This window comes from Physeter macrocephalus, chromosome 13 (genome assembly GCF_002837175.3).
Source record: "Physeter macrocephalus isolate SW-GA chromosome 13, ASM283717v5, whole genome shotgun sequence".
NCBI lineage: Eukaryota > Metazoa > Chordata > Mammalia > Artiodactyla > Physeteridae > Physeter > Physeter macrocephalus.
This window is the reverse complement of record NC_041226.1, coordinates 84,744,287-84,763,167: the sequence shown is the minus strand read 5'-3', so window position 1 is coordinate 84,763,167 and position 18,881 is coordinate 84,744,287. Positions and strand designations below refer to the sequence as shown.

At 59.4% G+C, this 18,881-nt stretch overlaps 1 protein-coding gene across 1 annotated transcript in view; it reads right to left on the bottom strand.

Moving 5' to 3' along the window:
* Positions 1–83: 83 nt before the first annotated feature.
* COL5A1 (collagen type V alpha 1 chain) overlaps positions 84–18,881 on the bottom strand; it is a 144,509-nt gene continuing 125,711 nt past the window's right edge. The window contains exons 38-59 of the mRNA XM_028497372.2: positions 16,323–16,376; positions 15,424–15,531; positions 14,035–14,124; positions 13,884–13,937; positions 12,677–12,784; positions 10,204–10,311; positions 9,174–9,227; positions 8,043–8,096; positions 7,854–7,961; positions 6,937–6,990; positions 6,729–6,836; positions 5,456–5,509; positions 4,570–4,677; positions 3,904–3,957; positions 3,607–3,660; positions 2,630–2,683; positions 2,032–2,085; positions 1,173–1,280; positions 1,000–1,053; positions 858–911; positions 425–532; positions 84–191 (exon numbers count right to left, since the gene is read on the bottom strand). Of these exons, the coding sequence (XP_028353173.1) occupies positions 84–191; positions 425–532; positions 858–911; positions 1,000–1,053; positions 1,173–1,280; positions 2,032–2,085; positions 2,630–2,683; positions 3,607–3,660; positions 3,904–3,957; positions 4,570–4,677; positions 5,456–5,509; positions 6,729–6,836; positions 6,937–6,990; positions 7,854–7,961; positions 8,043–8,096; positions 9,174–9,227; positions 10,204–10,311; positions 12,677–12,784; positions 13,884–13,937; positions 14,035–14,124; positions 15,424–15,531; positions 16,323–16,376 (1,710 nt within the window). The remainder of the gene's footprint in view (positions 192–424; positions 533–857; positions 912–999; positions 1,054–1,172; positions 1,281–2,031; positions 2,086–2,629; positions 2,684–3,606; positions 3,661–3,903; positions 3,958–4,569; positions 4,678–5,455; positions 5,510–6,728; positions 6,837–6,936; positions 6,991–7,853; positions 7,962–8,042; positions 8,097–9,173; positions 9,228–10,203; positions 10,312–12,676; positions 12,785–13,883; positions 13,938–14,034; positions 14,125–15,423; positions 15,532–16,322; positions 16,377–18,881) is intronic.

Sequence of the window (18,881 nt, the reverse complement as noted above, 5' to 3'; positions counted from 1 at the left end):
AAGAGGCTCCCAGGTGCAGGAGAGGCGAAACTTGCAGGCTAAGGTTTCCTCGGCTGTGGTTTCCTGGGGGCTTCAAACTCCAATTAGCTACGGGGGTCCCCATGGAAGTCTAGGGTCAGGTGTGCATACATGGGGTCAAGGTGGGAGCGAGGGTGTGGCTGAGCATTGCCAGTGACCTCCTGGACAATTAGCTGGGTCACAGGGTCTTGCACAGGGTGGGGGGAAATGGCCTTTGTTTCCTGAGTTCACCCGGACCATGAGGGCTAACGAGGCCCGGGCTGGGCTCCAGTGCTGCCCCAGGTTGCTGTCACCTGGGCGAGCCCGTCCCCTCAGCTGTTCCCATCTTGACTTGATGGACGTGGGGACGTCCTTCCGGCTCTAACGAACCTCGGGTCTTTGGACACAGAGCCAGCATCCCACGCACCTGTTCTCCCTTAGGGCCAGAGGAGCCCTGGGGGCCGGGGAGACCGCGGTCACCCTTTTCTCCCTGTTCGCCCGGAGGTCCGATGAGCCCGATCAAGCCTGGATGTCCCTGTGGGAAAACGAAGGGGCATTTGCGGTGGCAACACCTCACGTCCAGCCACGTGGGCCAGCTAGACGTGGCAGCACATCTCTGCCTTGGGGGCTGTCGTCTCCTGGAATGGACACAGGCCCAGGGCCGGTGCCGTCCACGGGGCCTCGCAGGCCCCCGACTGAGGGCAGGGGCCAGGTCTCCAAGTCACATGGATCCGTTTTCTTTGTGTCCTCACCCTGAGCACGTGACAAACGTGGGGGAAGAACACCCTGCTGAGTTTGAGACCACGGGTACTTGAGGGGCCTGAGTTTCAACCACAGAGTCACCTGGAGCCCCGTCTCACCTTTTCCCCTTTGGGTCCAGAGTCTCCTTTGAGGCCAGGGAGTCCTGGGGGACCCTGCGGGGGAGGCAGTGCGATCAGAATTCTCATTCCCGTCCCGCCCGCCGCCACCGCCGGGGGCTCCTCGGGAGCGTCCGTGACTCACCATGGGGCCGGGGGGGCCGTCGGGGCCTGGGGCTCCTGGGAGACCTTGCTCACCCTGAAACACAGTGGACCCTCCGTGTGAGCCCCGCCCTGGCCATCCCCGTTCCCGGGCCCATCCCTGCTCCGCCCACCCCCCCGTAGCCACGCCCCCCAGCCTCCCCGGGGGCCACTCACCACAGGGCCAGGGATCCCTCGCAGGCCATCGGGCCCGGGCTTCCCAGGGGCCCCCTGGGGGCCAATGGGGCCAGTCTTCCCAGGAGGGCCTTCCAAGCCGGCTTCTCCCTGCAGGGCCCCAAGGAGGACACGGTGGGACCCCAGTGCTTGAGGCTCCGGTCACCCCAGCCCAGAACCGCTGCTCAGAAACCCCAAGGAGCCTTGGAGAGAACCCCAGATGCCCCCAGATATCCAGGGGCTGCCCCCAATTCTCCACATTCCTTATCGAGGCCGCCCTGCCCAATCCTCCACCCACCAATGTCCACAGTCAACTGTGCTCCCAGCCTCCCAGCTGTCATGGACAAAACGGCAGTTATGGCTGGCGCGGAACTCCTGGTGGGCACGGCCGCCGTGTCCTGGGCAGACGTGGGGCTGGACGAGTTCCATCACTGTCTCGGGCAATGCCGGAGCACGTCCAAGAAGAGGCCCCGCCCAGCACCTCCCGGGGGGAGCGGCCTCGAGGGCTCTGGGCACAGGGCTGCACCCTAACCTCACCGCACGGGCACCCCACCCTCTCCTCAGCCCTGACGTGGGCACCGTCACCATCTCTGCTTCGCAGGCAAGGCAGCTGAGGCCTGGCCAGGTCAGCACCAGGCCCGAGGGCACCCAGCACTGGCCTCCCCCGCCAGGCTGGCGGGGCAGACAGAATGTGACAGCAGAGTCGGGGACCCCGGACCCAGAGGCGTAGCCCGCCCGCCTCCCTCTGAGCCCGACCGGCCCCCTCCGCATGTTCACGTATGTGTGCGGTCCCCACCCTTGCGGCCACCATGCCCTCAGCACGGTCACGGTCATGACCACGGCCGGGCTGAAAAGCACTTACCTTAGCTCCTTTCTCTCCCTGCCTGCCTTCGGGACCTATGGGGCCGGGGGGACCCTGGAAGGAGCAAGAGGGCGACATGTGACAAGTGGGTCCGCAGAAGCTCAGTGAGGAGCTGAGGAAGGGGTGTGGAGGTCACTCCCAGGCCCTGAGCACGAGGCCCAGGGCCTCCACGTCCAGAAGAGGCCCCTGGGCAGGCTGCGGAGAGGGCACTCCAGCGGCCTCCTTTCCCGGCTGCACACCAAGCGGCCAAGTTTATTGCAGCCCCAGAGAAAGACTGGATTATTCAATTAGCTTGTTCTGACTTTTCCAAAGGTCTGACCCAGGGGAAAAGCGGTTTTTTCAGCTCCATGGGTGTTCTCCTCCCACGAAGGCCGTTACTGGTGGTGTCGGCAGTGGGCCCATCCTAAATGGAGCGGAGCACCGAACTAGTGGGTCTGAGATTGGATGATGAGGCAGGAAGCTGAGCGGGGAATGCACTTCAAGCAGAAGCACTTTCCTCCTCGAGCTGCCTAGCGCCCCAGGGTCCAAGCCGGGGCGGGGGAGGGGCACACTTCATTCAGGAGGTTGACGGGCAAGCGGGCCTTGCAGCATCTCTTACCCTTTTGCCCGGAGGCCCAGATGGACCTGGTTCACCAGTAGGGCCCGGGGATCCCTGGTGTCGGAGAGAGAACAGAAGAATTTAGGAATTTAGGAATTAGATTAAATTTAGATTTAATTCTAATTAGATTTAATTCTAAATCCCTAAATTTAGATTTAGGAATCAGGGACAGTTAAGCTAAGACGTGGCAGGGCTGGGTGGGTCTGAGGCAAAGAAAAACGCGGAGTTTTCAGTCTGATTTGTCCCCGGCCAGCCCTGAAACTGCCTGTCTCTTCTTTTGCAGAATTAGCCCTAAGTGGAGGTGGTCCTGGAATCCTCTGCTCTGACCTCTACGCTCAGCCCGTGGGCTGCAGCGGCATAGGGGACCCGCCTGCCACCTGCAGTTCTGCTACATTTGGGGAACGTTCCCACCACGCCTGCCAGCACCCCTTCTGCAGAAGTGGACCCCGAGGCACAGGGAGGGCAGGTGTTGTCCTGGATCCGCTGGCTAGGAAGCGGTAGAAGAGCAGACATCTCTCCAGGGGAACTGGCCCCAGAGCCGGTGTCCCTCAGCTTTCTGAGCTCAAAGCAACGTCTCAAAACACGTGACATCAGGTGAGAGACAACGTCTAACGTGAGCTCAGCTCCAGGGGCTGATGTGGAGAGAGCCTCTTGAGGAGAGCATCCGACTCCAATCGGGCAGAAACAGGTAATCCTGACGTTCCGGGGTGGGCCTCTGGCGGGGGTCAAGGACGCGGGGCTCTGCGTGCGGAACACTGTCGGGACAGTGTGTGCATCTCCCCTTCTGGGAGGAGGGTCCCCAGCTTTCAAGATTCCTCAGAGGGAGCTCTCGGCCCCCTGTGGCGGCTGAATCACTATTCTAAGGTAACTGGGTGTAGGTGTTTCTCAGAAATGAACGAAGCAAGTTGTAAAGCCCAAGCCCTGACACCTCCCCGAGGAGCTGCGTCAGGGTCCTTAGAGGTCCTGGGCGGACTCACCGTTTGTCCGGATTCACCGTCATCTCCTTTGTCACCAGGGGGACCGTCTTGACCCTGTGGGACCACAAGCAAGCTCCTTCTACCTCCTGGATGGCACCCGAGTTCAGGCACCAACACACAACGCGTCCCCAGTCCTCACCCCAAAATCAAATTCCAGCCCAGAGGTGCCGGCGCCTAGGGCGCTCAGAAGTGGGAAAGGAGAGTCCTAACAGACAGAACCAGAAAGGAAAAAATGGGGCCAGCAAGGCGGGTCCTGGGCTGTGGGGACCCAGGGGCCCTGCCACCTCGGGCACCTACCGCGGGGCCAGGCTCTCCGGGGGGACCGGGATCTCCGGGAAAACCGACCGGGCCCTGAAACAGAGGAAGAGAGGCATTGGGGCCCTCAGCCACCCGGCCTGGAGCGCGCTGCCCTGCGCGGCTGCATCCAGACTGCCGCCCTGTGCCGTCCAGCCCCAGGGCATCCCACTAACTCTGACACCTCGGTGCCCTTCACAGCAAGAAGGCCTTTCCAGAACATCCTCTCACGTGAGCCACACAAGCCTGAAAGCGAGCGGTGCGGGCCAGCCCTCTCGACTTCTGGAGGCCCTCAAAGGGCAGGCTCTCGCCCACACTTTCGCTCCTGGAGCCCCGGGCCGACACTGGAACCTGGACCTTTAACCTCTAGAAGGCGCTGCTCTGCAGACCCTCCTGATGCAAAGCCAGGACGGGCTGCAGGAGGGGAGAGGGGCCACCCAGGGCCTGTTCCATCCAGAAAGCTGCCTGGTCCACAGACATGGCCTGCGAGGTGTCCCCCTCGCCCCACGTCTCCCCTCTCCCACCTCCACTGTTTTGGTTCAGTAGCTGGTGTGGAAACCTCTACACCTTAGGAGATCACCCCAAGACCAGCGATGGTCAGGCAGCCTCAGCGCACTGCCCGTGAGTGAGGAAGATCTAGGGGCCCCTCGGCATCTCCCAGGTACTCACGGGGCTGCCTTTGGGACCGTCGTCTCCGGGAGGGCCCTTGGGTCCAGGGGGTCCAGCAGCACCGGAAGGGCCCGACTCACCCTTCTCTCCCCTTTCGCCTTTGGGTCCCTGCAGGGGAAAGGCAGGGACCGTGTTCCCAGAGCCAGCCTCGCAGTTGCCTAGAGCAGGAAGCTGGCCGGAGGTGGGCTCCTCACTGGCATCGGGTGGGAAGGGAGCCCCCCGACCGGCCGGGCCTTGGCCCCTGTGGGTGCCAGCAGCTCCCCGGGCTCCGCCAACCCTCAGCAGCTCCCTGGGGGAGTCTGGCTCCACTGGTACCGTGAGGGGGCCTGAACAGCCCACTGGCTTCCCGGGGCCTCTGAGGCCGAGACTCGGCTTCTGGGTGGGCAGGGTTGACTCCTGACGAAACAGCAGGCAGCATGGACCCCGAGGGGCTGCAGCGACCCAGGCCGCCCACCCACTCAGTGGTCCTCAGGTGGAGGGAGCCCAGGAGACCTCTGTCCACCAGGCGTCTCCTGGGCCGGGGGGCCGCCCTCAGGGGGGCCTCAAGAGACGGCTCATCCGACCTGCGAAGGTCTGAATGTTCCAGGTCTGGGCTGACCAGGTGACAACGATGGGCCCCACATTTACGGAAGCCAGTGAGAGGGCCTGGAGCACCACGGACGGCTGTCCTGGGCGTCCATCACCCACAGCTACGCACACACTCACGCACGCACACACGCTCACTCCCCACGGCCCTCCCTCTCTTTTCCAGCAAGACGGTGAGGTAGGCGCAAGAGGAGACGTGACTCCCGTTTCAGGGATGGGGAGACTGAGGCAGAGCAGGAGCCTCCCACCCAGGACCCATCCACGCCGCATCCCGCTCCTCCCCCAAAGCCCACCCACTCACCGGGGGGCCCCCTTCGCCGGGAAGGCCAGGCTCTCCAGCTTCACCGGGCTCACCCTAAGGAGGAAACGTGATGCGATTACAGCAGTGATGAGAACAGCGGTTCCAGCGTCAGGCATTTAGCGAGTCGTCCCTGACATTGGGCTTGTGGGGGGGGGGTGGGTAGCGGGCCGGGGGTGAGATGCAGTCACTGTCCTCTGACGGCTCCCAAGACTGGAGGAGAGACAGGTGAGGGACCCAGGGATAAAGCCGTGACAGGGACATACACAGGCATGTGACACACGCAGAGCGGGCGCGGAGGGTACGTGGGGGCATTAAAGATGGCTTTCCCCAGGAGGGGATGCTGCGGGTGAGTTTTGGGGGACGACTGAGAGAAACCAGGTGAAAGGAGGAGGGGGACAGCTAGGCAGAGGTGGACAGAAAACAGCACAACATCCTCCGTTTGCCGGCAGGTGGGACAGAGCAGGAAGGGCGAGAGTGGTGGCGGCCGAAGCTGGGACGTGCCCTATGGCGGGTGGGGAGGGGACGGGGAGAGCATGCTGCTCTGAGCAGAGGTCGCACACCATTCAGTGGTGGTCTCACAGGTATGTTTCTCTGTGATTTTCCTATGGTAAAATACGAGCACTGATGGGAGACTCCTTTCAACTGAATGGCCTGATGTCAGAAAAAAAGTTCTGGAATGGTGTGAAAGGAGTGCAAACACAGGGGAGCACGTCCATCACCTTCCTTTTACCCCCAAGGAACTGGGATAAGTGCTTTAAAAGTAGTGCAAACTCCTGGGCCCTGGTGGAGTCAGACTCTGGCACCGTCTCGCCCGCTGCACACGTGTGCACGCACGTACATATGTCCAATGTGCTCGCGTCACCTCCAGGGCCCAGGCCCTGACATAAACCAGATCAGATGAAGAGGACCCGGGGCTATGAGAAAACAGGATTTGACAGAAACGGGAATTGAAAGGGTAGCAACTATGCACTTCAAGGAATAAATAGCTACGTGTATCAGAGCCAAATCTCAGAGGGGGTGGTGGCAGGGCCTTTGCTGGTGGTTGTTATCATTTGGAAAATCTCCTGGGTAAGGGCAGGGCTCCCAGGTCCACTGCACACATCTTCTAAGTTTCAAAATGCATCTGGCAGGAATGGCCCAGCAGTGCACCTGGACACCTCCGTGTACGCGGTGGACACGTACACATGGGTACGTGCGCGTGTACACACGCGCGCGCGCGCGCACACACACGTTCGCGCGTCACACACCGGGACGGTGACGGGGCGTGAATCACCTTCTCTCCCACTGCACCAGGATTGCCTATTCCACCTGGGGGGCCTTGCGGCCCGTCAGCACCTGGAGCTCCGGAGGGTCCTCGGGGGCCGGGGGGACCTGGGGGACCCTGGGAGAAGAAGAGCCATTGAGCCCAGAGAAAACACAAACGTCTACCAAAACAGCAACCAGCCACCGCGGCCAGGTCTCCACGAGCCGGTGCCACTCACCATCTGACCCACATCTCCCGTCTCGCCCTTCTCTCCTGGAGGTCCCGGCAGACCCTGAGAACAGGAATTCATCAGAAACTCGGCCCGTGGGCGCGGCTCTGTCCCCCCAACACACAACTTTCACCACCTCCCCAGCAGGACCCCAAGCCGAGCATTCAAGAGCCTCAGGAATGTGCTTTTCAACGTCCAGCTACATATGAGCACGTCCCCCAAATCCCACGTTTCAGAATTAGCGCAAGGAAAGAATTAGGGAAGTAGGCAAAGATTTATTGACAAGGTGCTTACTGAAAGTGTCCCATAAAACGATAAACCCTAATGAGCCACCCGCAGGGAAATGTTTGAATCAATTATGTCACCACCATATGCTGGGACACAAGGCAGTGACTGAGAGTGACGTTTTCAAAAATAAATAGAAAGTGATGTGTTCAAAGAATATTTAACGACATTTGACGTGACGTGTAATATAAAAGGCAGTGGGAAAAGCTGGATCCAGACTTTCTGTACGTGCAGCACGATTCGCCGTTTGCAAAAACCAAACAGAATTATGCATGTGCACGTGTGTGTGTGAGCACAGGCGTTTAGGAGGTGAGGAAAGGCACCGCCACGCGCTGAGAAGCCATTTTTGTTTCCTTTTCTAACAGTTTATCCGTAGTTTCCAACATTTCTACAATGAGCAAATTCACAAATGTCACCGGTTAAGAGAAGCGAATATGGGTGTGTCTGGAATTCTGAGAATTCACAGCACTTCATGTATGGAGAAGCCCCCGAAGCCTCGCCTTAGCTGCCCCATTCTTCAGAAGACAGGAGGGAGGGGACAGGAGGGCAGGGCAGGGGATGGGATGGGAGGGGAAGGCGTCGCAAAGATGCAGGAATCAGCTGACGTGGACCCCCAGCCGTTGTGCAAACTCTGCTGTTACCTGCAGCCCCACGGGTCCCGGGGGCCCGGGAAAACCTCTTGGACCTTCATCACCTTTCTGCCCAAAAAGGCCCTGCTGCCCACGAGGACCTGGCTCGCCGTCAGCTCCCTACAGGGAGATCGTTCAGCATGGTGAGGACCAGGTACGGGGCCACATCAGCTCGAGGGGTGGGGACTCTCTGATACTCACAGAGGGGCCTGGCTGTCCGATGGGGCCTTGAGGTCCTGTAGGCCCAGGTGGACCCTGTGGGGAAGAGACAGAGACAGTCGTTTCCTGAGTCACAGCCGAGGCCGAGGGAGAAAGGCCAGTGCGCGCAGGGGCCCTGCGGCCAAGGTCATCGGGGCTGCACCCACGCTTGGCCGTCCTGGGCCGGGCTGCCGGCTCTGGAACGCACGACGCTCTCTGTTCAACCCTGAGCATGTGCTGTCAGGGGCGGGGGGACGGCCACACCGACGTCCCGCCAGAGGCCACCGTGCATCATCTCGGCCCCCACCACACACCCATGACACAGGCCCCGGAGGCCCCGTTTAGACACGAGGACCAAGATCACGTGGCTCATCCGTGGCCGAGCGAGGGGCTGACTCCAAAGTCCACACCTGGCACCACGATGCCTGCCCCCAAGTGTGTCCCCAAGCACATTTCACTGTTGGCACCGGGTGCGCGCGAGAGAGGCCAGCATGCTGTCGCTGTCCTGGGGAGCCTGACTGGCCCCGGGTCAACAGGGACGTGGTCACTGCCTGCCTGGGAACAGACACGCCTGGCGAAAAGGTCCGCGGTGCAGGCCTCCTTCCAGGGCCACCGGGCGGAGCTGCCAGCCAAGCGACAGGGCGTTTGCAGGAACGCACCAGTATTTCTAAAGCAGAATTTTTTTTTTTAAGGGAAAATTAAGAGGCATTTGGTCAGGGTGCTGCCTCTGTTGGAATATCCTGCAGCCCTCAGCATCGGAGGGCGGTGATTATGTCTATGGGACCGAAAACCTCAAGGACAAAAACTCTGAATTTGTTTTACTTCACAGAACGTGTGAGTGCTTTCTGCTCATCTGTTAATAAGGGATGCTCTTACAGATACATGTTACACGCATACATGCGCACCTAACACATACCTGTGCACGTACACACGCATGTGAGGCACACGCACGCACACAAGATTTCAACAGGGAAGGAAAGCCCAAAGCCCAGCTCTGTCCCATCAGTTTCCGGTGTGAATGTTGTTATATTATAATGGTTGTTGGTGTCAGCGATGAGTGCGTGCCACACCGAGCACGTGGCCCTGTGCCGTGGCTCCACTGGTGGCCCCGCATGTGGCTCGTGTGGCCCTTACCTGTTCACCTTTGTCTCCCTTGCTCCCCTTCTGTCCCGGCTCCCCGATCTCCCCCTGCGGGAACACAGGAAAGACCCATCAGACGATCCAATAATCATTTGCATGTTATCTGCTCCCCTTAATTCATTTTTCTTGGAGAGGAAGAATAATCTCCTCTCCAGGGGGCCCTCTAACTTTCCTGAGAAGAAACGTTTCCACATATTAATTTGATTTCTTTTTAAATAAGAGAACTAAAAGGGATGAGGCCTTGATCTTACGCTTTGCAGGACTGTACCAGATTTGAAAGTGTGATAAAAAATCATAATGGAAATATTTACTTTGTCAAGTTGGATGACATGACAGTATAATAAAGACAACTCAATTACTATGCTTCCAAAGTTATTAAAATCTCTCCAGTGTTTCTGCTGTGCAGGGCTGTCTCCCACCCTGAGAGGCAAGGCATCAGCGCTGCAGAGGTGACAAAGTCGGAAATGTCACCGGAGAGTTCTCATAAACAGAAAGTTAAACCGAAGAGATAAATTTCACTGTCTTCATTAAATGGAGGATAAAATACAAGCCACGGCAGTAACAGCGTCAGCATTATAAAGCACGTTCTTAATGGAAGGGGGCCTTGACCATTGAAGTGGAGACATTTAAAAATAGACATTGAGTAAAACCTCATTAAATTGGGCTCCACAGATTTAGAATTTGAAATGATTGAGAGCTTTTTCCCTTGCTCCGGCTGCTACAGCAAGTGTCTTTGGCAACCCCAAAACTACACAAGAGAAAGGCAGCGTCTAAGTCCCCTCAAGCATGTCAGAGATCTCATTTATTACCATTATTTGTGAGCTATTCCAAAATCATCCACGAACGCCAAGAACGTCGGATGGCAGCACGGGGTCCCTCTGTCGCCAGAGCCCCTACATCGCCTGCATCCCTTGGTTTAAAAGGAACCCCCCCCACCCCCACCCCGCCGGCTCTGACCTGCCGTCACTGGCCAAGCTCGGCTGTGCATGGTCCAGGTTGGGGGACTTCTCCGAATTCTTCTTACCTTATCTCCATCTTCTCCAGGGGGACCCACAGGGCCAGCTGGACCAGGGAGCCCCACGGGACCCTGTAGTCCGTCTCGGCCAGCTGGGCCTTGTGGACCTTTCTCGCCCTAAGGAGGAGAGGAGATCCCTGTTCAAAGGCAGCTCCATCCCCCACAGAGAGGCCCACAGGCAGGAAGGGGGCGGTTCCTGGGCGGGGACCATCACCACAGTCCTGATGGATTTCCCTCGGATGCACCGAGCCCGGCCTTGTATCACCCCTTCCCCCGCATCTCTGCATTTAATCCTCGCCCATCCTAGGAAGGGCTACTCTTTTACACGTGGGGAAACTGAGGCTCGTTCATAACCAGCAGAGCTGAGATTCAAACCTCGCCAACCAGATGCCTGGGTCTGTGTGCGGGATGGTCCAAGCCAGTGGCCAGGAGGGCCTGAGCTCCGGCCTCGGCCAACTTGCTTACTCTCCCGATTCCCTGCAAACACCCTCCCTGCAAGAGCACGCGGGCACATACGTGTGCACACGCGCGCGCGCACACACACACACACACACACACACACGCACACTCCCCTATCTTCCCTTCCTCATGGTTTCGGTTCATTTTCCTATTTACCCCCTTGATCATCTCAAATGATCCTTACTGAGTTCTTGCTCAATTTTACCAGCCACGTTCCACCCTGTGAGTGGCTGGAACTTTCTCACCCAAGCCGGGATTCCCTTCTCCCAGCAGAGGCGGGGCACATACGTGTGCACACGCGCGCGCACACACACACACACACACACACACTCACACACTCCCCTATCTTCCCTTCCTCATGGTTTCGGTTCATTTTCCTATTTACCCCCTTGATCATCTCAAATGATCCTTACTGAGTTCTTGCTCAATTTTACCAGCCACGTTCCACCCTGTGAGTGGCTGGAACTTTCTCACCCAAGCCGGGATTCCCTTCTCCCAGCAGAGGCGTGGACGTCGGAGAGGGGACACGGGCGGCAAAGCGCACGGTCACACAGTCACCGACTTCGGCCGGCATCCCCTCCTGCCCTCTCTTCCCCTCTCCTGCTGCACAATTCACTTCCTGCTCCTCGATTTAGTTCTCGCCCCGATTAAAGTTCTTCCCCAATTAAGCCAGAAAATGCTCAGGCTGACCGTGGCTCACGGGGAACCTTCCTGCCCGACATGACACCTGACCTTTTCTTCTCCTGCAGCTATTCTGGAAGCATGACAAGCTTTTCACAGGATGATACAACCCTGAGAGGTTTCTGCTCAAGCATTGACTCTCTTGGCACAATGAACTCAACCGTTTCCAACCGCATCTGTGTGTGCTCTACATGCACCCAGCGCCCGACCAGAGTCAGGGCTCTGGGGCAGAATTCAGCGGGATCTGTGTCCCGGGAGCCTCACGGGAAGGGAGCAGGTGCCATCAGAAGTGCCGATGACACACTGATCGGATTTCTCCATGGTGCCCACGCGTCCAGCGCGGTTCCCATGGGGAGTTCTCGGCCGGGGAGGCAAGCAGGGCCCTCTTTCTACCCATGTGCCATGGACAGGGGAGCACAGAAGGAAAACCACCCCTTCTAACAGAAATCAATCCACGCAGGTGTCTTAACTCAACGGGACACCACCCTCATAAGCCCGTTCCCCCGGAACTCGGGCTCCTATGACATTCAGAATTCGGAAGGGAGGTTTGAGCTGGAATTTGTCTCCATGGCTGATTGAATGCAGGGGCAGCCGGGCGTTTCCAAAATCATGTGGCAGACGTCAAACGTGGCCGGGATGAGGGTACGTCCAGGCAGGAAGGGGCGCTCTGGGGAGTCGTTTGGGGAAGGGGCTGGAGGTTGGCTTCCCAGGAGGTGTCTAGACAGGAAGGGGCTCTCTAACCCCCTGCGTGGAAAACAAGACTCCAGACCCCCTGGGCCTGAGCTTTCACAAAGCCTCCACGGTGGGGTTCACTGGGAGGTCGGCTGTCAGGGGTCTGGGAGGAAGCTGCTTATCTGCCGGTCGTGTCTCCCGTCCCTTCCTTTCTCCACGCCTGCCCCCAGACCAACAACGCGAGTACCACCCCAAATATCCACCTTTCCCATCCACTGACCAGTCGTGGGCCCAGGCCAGGCGGCAGGGGGCTGTGTACACAGCAGGAGGCAGTGGCCCGTCCACACAGGGCCCCCAGAGCCTGGACCGGGGCCAAGGCCACATTTGGACACAGTCTCCACCCCTCCCCGTGCCTGCACGTGCTGGGGCCCAGATGCATGGGTGTGACCGGCCGAGCCTGGCCCGGACGCTCCCCGAACACCCCTCCAGCTCAGGCAACTCCGGAAAACAACGTGGCCGCCACTGTGATCGGCCCTTGGACCTCAATCAAGACAGCTGGGCACACACCACAAACTGCCCCCACCTCCCCGATCCCGCAACCCCCCAGGGAAACGCCTGGGGAGGGGACAGCACAGGGGCAGGGACAGAGGTCCTTCGAGGCAGTACTTACAGGAGCTCCTTTCTCCCCAGCCGGCCCGGGAGGTCCCTGGGGCCCAGGTCTCCCTGGAATTCCGATGGGCCCAGCAGCACCGGCCGGACCTCTCTCCCCTGGAGATCCCTGGGGCGAGGCAAGAAAGTGGTTTATTTCGAAGGCTCTCCAAATGCATGGATCCAACTTCCTAAAGCACCGCCTGGTCATACCACTCACCCTCTCACTCTAGAGACCACAAGAGCTCCCCAGGGCCCCTTGCAAACACAAACGATCTGGTCTAGCATTTGAGGCTGTGTTTCGGACCCCCTCTTCACTCCCCAACCCATCATTCCAAGTCCCTCCACAGGGTCTGAGAACACATCCTCCCTCCGTAAGTCCTGGCTTTGGATGACCTCTTCGGGGACCCTGGCACCCACTCTGCCCTTCGGGGTCTGCCTGCCACAGAGCGTTCACTTGCTGCCCTGCTCCTCCACGCTGTACGTTTTACAGGCGAGGCTCTGGCCCAGGAGCGGGGCTGACAGGTGAGCACCTGGACTAATTCTAGGGGTTCAGCATCGAGAGACTACTGTTGCCCGGGGTGCCGTCCTGCTCCTGGCCCTCATCACAGGGAAAGGCAATGTTTTCATTGGCAACAGGCAAGAACAGGGCGTCCGTGGGCGTGTCTCTGGAGGGTGGGCACAGGCTCTCACGGCCCCTGATTCCCCCAGACCACAGTCCAGGGTCTGGAAGCTCTGGATCTCCAAGCCTCTTGTAGCTAGACTCAAAGTTGAGGAGGACCACCTAGGTTAACAGACAGCACAGCTCTGGGGGACAGGCCTCCCGCCTGTGCCGGGTCACCTCTGCCTTGGGCAGCCCCCGGCGTGCGGACAGCCCCGCTCTCGAGGCCGTGGAGCTGCGTGTCCGTGTCCGTCCCGGATGCTCCGGGACCAGACCCACGCGAAGCCTCCTCCACAGGCTGGGGGGCGGCCCATGCAGCCCTCCTCCAAACCGCTCGGCTCTCCAGCTGTCCTCATACAACACGCCCCTCGCCCCTGGCCCTTCGTCACCGGCTGCCAGCTCCGGTATACTGTCTACGTCCCTCCCAAGCCCACCTCCTCCACCACAGCTTTCCCAGGACCCACGTGGGGCCGGGGTAGGTGTGCGTGCTCCCCGGGCCTCGGGACGCCCGTCTTGCCTGCAGAGCAGAGGGTGGGAAAGAGGCTCTGTGCTGAGCCAGCACACTCACCGCGGGGCCTGGCGGGCCTGGGGGGCCTTCACTGCCTTTCAGTCCAAGCGCCCCCTGCAAAGCAACAAGATGTGGGCAGGGCACCGAGGGGAGACGCCCCCCGGGCTGCGCAGCCTCCGGCTCCATCCCCCCCGGCTGGCCCCTCACTCACCACTGGACCAGGAAGCCCTCGGTCCCCGGGGAAGCCACGAAGCCCTGGGGGGCCATCTTTTCCAGGAAGGCCGGCGGGGCCTGGGTCGCCCTGAAATCAGAGCCATAGGTGAGTTTCCGAGCGATGCCCAAGACCAGGGTGGACGGGGAGCTGGGCGGGGCCTGGTCTTCCAGATGTGCTCGGGACCTGGGTTGGACGGGGGGCTTCCCCGGGCACTTGGCTTTACAAGGAACCTCCGAGTCTTGACTTGAATCATTGGTTGGCGGGTCCACGCGCTGGAGTGCAGCCCAAGCTCACACCCCGGGGCCTGTGCGGCGGGCTGGCTCTGCGTGTGGCTGGGGGACGGATTCCGACCGGGACTCCAGTCGTGCTCCACGACTGGGTGGAGTCCCGGTCCCGCACCATGTCCTTCGGTGCCACGACGGCTGAGCCGGGGCTGAGGGCCCCACGTCCGCCCTTCTCATGTATCTGCGGATCCTCGAAAACTGGGCTCAGGGGAAGGAGTCCGCGGCCGAAGCACGGGAAGCGTTGCCTTGAAGAGGACTTGCCGCTCAAGACCCTCGTCTCAAGCCTGAAACCACGTATTCTGAGCAGATTCTCCACCTGAGCGTGTACCTTCCCTGAAGTTCACTAAAGCTTTGACATCTTCCAGAATTTTCTCTGGGGTCCAACATGGCAGCATATCGGTCTTCAAACCAGCATGCCCTTGGCTTCCTTTCCAGACTCAGAGAGCTCTCTTTGTGGCCAGACACCTGGCTCTGTATTATACGCACACGTATGCGTGTAGTTCTTCAAGTACATACATACGTATGTACTCAAGCATATACGCACGCATGCATACGTACGTGTGTGTGATTTTTTCACTACTTGATTACTTCTCAAGGTTAATTTCTTGCATGTGGTCACACAAGGGGCTGGAGAGCTTACCTTTCCTGTGTCCCTCACTGAAAAGCTGAAAAGGGGAAGGCTGTTCATTTTTATGCTAAAACACAGAAAGTTATAGCCACCAGCTTGGGGTACCCAGGGTGGGCATAGATATGTTTAATATTTATTCTTTCACCTCCTGCAGTGGGCAGTTTTTTCAAGGGTCGCTTTCTGCTAAATCCCATGTAGACACATGAATTGTCAAGAGTCGTATCCATTTCTGGGAATGGGGGTGCGCGGCCCAGGGAAAAGGCGGTTCCCGGCCCGTCACATCCATCCGGGCGGCAGGTGTGCTCGGCCCCTCCTTCAAAGCCAGCAAAAGCTGAACTAAGTTCCTGGTTTGGGGGATGGACTGACACAAGGAGGATCTGCTCGAGAATTACCCGCTCTTCAGAAAGAAGCCGACCACAGGCCGAAACGGTTGCTTGGGAAAGTCTACCTGGCACAGCGGTCCCGGACACTCACCTTCGTCCCTTCTTTTCCGGCCAGGCCCGGGAGCCCTTGTTCACCAGGGGGGCCCGGGGGCCCGGGGTGGCCACGCTCACCCATGGGTCCAGTTTCTCCCGTGGGACCCTGTTGGGAAAAGTGTGTCAGCCATAAACCGTGTTCCAGGGACACGCAAGGGAGTAACCTCCTCTTCCTAAATCTAAGGACAGCCTGGCCACAGAGGCAAAGGGCCATTGCAAGCCCACTAGACCGCCACATTCCTCTGAAAGTCGTCTCCCTCCGGTAAAGATCCAGAAAGGTCAAAGCGAACCAGGTGGGTGAGGATCAACAGCCACTGCCTGGCCCTGTGCTCCTGTGTCTCCTCCCCAGTGAAGCGGGGCAGGGCCTGCGTTTCCCAGGGTGTCACGGGGAACCCAGCGCAGAGAGAGGGAGCGGGGGGTGCACCCGCTTTCCCTGGGTCAGTATCTTATTCACTGCCACGTTAGGTGGGAACTTTCTGAGAAGCCAGGTGACTGCGCCCTGTTTTGCGGCTCTGAGCCTGCAAGCCCGTCCTCACGTTGACCTGCGGGCGATTAGAACGGCAGCCCTGGGTACCGGATCCGGGGCAGGGAATCAGGCTGCGCGGACACCAAGGGGCGGGCTGCCCACGGGGCGGAAGCCAGACTCCCGAGCCGGCCCGGTCTGCCCACGGGCCTGGCAGCCCCCACGGTTCTGCCTGCTCCGTTTATGTCCGTGACAACAGATCACTCCCCTGCACGGAGCACATCTCTAAACAAGCACTACAGGCCTCGTGATGCCCTCGTGGCTGCACCCAGACCTTGAGAATGGTGGGGAACGTCCGTCCCGAGCGTTACTCTCTTTCCTGTGTGGGTGGGGACCCAGGACGACCGGTGACACCAGGGGATGCTGTATCTCACCTGAGGGCCGACCACACCCGGGGGGCCTGGAGGGCCGGTCTTGCCTTGGAAACCCTGCGAAGAGAGAGTTGGCACACTGAGATGTCCAAAGCGACCCAAGAGAAGGCTCTCGCCCCCCGCCAACCCTCAAGCCACCCCCAAACAGCGGACGTCCCAGCCTGCATTTAAAAGGGCCATTTCTCTCGTTTCATTTTGCATGAATTTCGGGAAGGTCGTGAAGCCAGACAGGTTAGTTTCACCAGCTTCTTCCCATCACCCTGCTTTGTGCTGAGATATATATTTTAAAACCGTTCCTCTTTCTAACGTCACCAAGTGTTCATGTTCTGAGCAGACTTGCCGTCCCCTCTCAGGAGCCACCTCTGGGCTGTATCTCGTCAGTGACTTCGTGAAGACTGTCCTGCTTCTGTCACCAAGGCTCCCGGGGCAGGGCAGGTGGTTTCACTACCGTGTCCCTCTGCACTGGCTGAGACTGGGGCGCGGCGGGGACTTGCCGCTTTCACGGTGCAGCGGCTGGGAGATATTCTTAGGTCGGCCGCACAGGAATCTCTTGCTTCTGCTGTGCACGGTGGCACGGAGGCACCCGTCTGGCTGCACCGCACACACTCTCCTCCAGAGGAGAGGGCCGACAGCAAAGCGACGCGAGTTTAATTTCCGGCACGTCTACAGAGCACGGCACGTGCCGACAAGATGCCATCTGCAGGTGTCACGCGATGCTGGGGAAGACGGCAGATGCTACGCCCGGGAGAATTTTAGCGGAAACTCTTTAGAGCCTGGAGAGGGAGGTGGCTCGTCGAAAGCCGCAGCGAGAGCTGCAGGGCGAGCTGCCCGCGGGGCTGACAAGCGAGCGCCTCTAATTCGCTGCACGACGGCCAGCGCGCAGGCGATGGAGGCTTCACACTCAGCCGCCGGACCACGCAAACCCACAGCGGATTCGGCCTCTCGGCAGATTCCAGGAGGGCTCCCTTCTTTAGGCCCAGCTGAGTTGCATGCAATGGACTAAAACGGCCATGGTCAACGCAGCGTTCCCCGTAGGCAGCCTTTACAGGGTCAGAGACAAGGAATGGTGGACGGGTCGAGGGCACCCCCCGCTCGGCGGGCCGGGCAGCAGTGCCCAAGTGGAGGCAGGAGCCTGGGTGTAAGGCAAGAAAGGCCCCCCGCATGGTCCACTGTGGGGACCGTCCACGGCTGCTGAGGCCGGTATCCGTCTCTAGCCCCTCCTGAGAAACGGGCTTTGCGGTTGCACTTAGGAGATGCCATGACCTCTCGCGTCTCCAGCCTCTACAGAAAGCACAAGTCAACACCCCAGGGAAGACCTTTCTGGAGGCGTCTGGACTGGCCCGTGGAGGACATGCCAGCCCAGGTGGGTCTGGATGGGGGTGCCCCTGAGTCTACGGGGGCAGCTGGCGTGGCAGGTGGAGCCGGGAAGAAGCTGTCCGACTTTCCCGCAAAAATAAGCAGCTTCATTACTTTGCCAGCCTCTTCCCAGAACAAGGCAGAGGGGGAAAAGCACACACTATGCAAAACCTTCCATCTTGTCTCCTCAGAAAAGCATTAGAGAAAAATATGCAAAGCTAGGAATGTTTTCATTTGTCTCTGTAAACAAAAGAGCAAAGTAATCTCCATCTATCAGCCACGGAGCGCTGTGCAGAACGCCGGGATGGTACAATTAGAGGGCGTTTCGTCAGAATGAGCCAGAAAGGGACAAAGGCATTTTTTTAAGCAGTCACCAAGAACATATTAAATGTGCCACGCCAAATGCCCTTTCACGAGGGGACTGCTCTTCCTGGGAGAGTCCGTCAGAGACCTTTGGCCACAAGGACACCCGGTGCAGAGACAAGGGGGCCTCTCGGTCACTCTCCACCAATCTGGTGACAAGGACGTCACCAGGCGCCGTGAGTCCCCAACTGTCCAAAGCCTGGAGCCCCGAGGTCACAGGTTTGCCCACGCCCTTCTGGGGCACAGGCCTGGAGGGGACACAGCGTGAAGCTGGGCCGAAGTCCCAGTGGCTCCCGGGACCAGAACGTCATGACATTTCCGATAAATGCTTTTCCTAGAACTAAAACATGCGGGTGTCCTTTAAGTCCAGCTGACAAAGGCTGGAACGGGCATTGCTACAAGTCAGCGCAAGGTCAAGGAGAGCCTGTGACAGCAGAGACGCTGGCCCTGAGCACAGCACACCCTGACCGGCCACCTGTCCTCCTTCCTATAAAAGGGGACTTGGTTGGAAGGAGCCCTCCAGGCCCCCTGCCGTCAACCCCGAGGCCGGAAGGCCCTGGACAGACGGGGCTGGGGGCGGCATAAGATAACCAAACGACAAACGGAGAACCTTCCCGACTACTTTTCCAGATCAGATGCGCACAGAACAAACCGGCCACGCTCAGACTGCTGCGGGAGGAAGGAAAGGTGGCTGCACTAGGTTTTTTCTTTCTTTCTTTTTTTTTTTTTTTTTGCGGTACGCAGGCCTCTCACTGCCGCGGCCCCTCCCGCCGCGGAGCACAGGCTCCGGAAGCGCAGGCTCAGCGGCCGTGGCTCACGGGCCCAGCCGCTCCGCGGCACGCG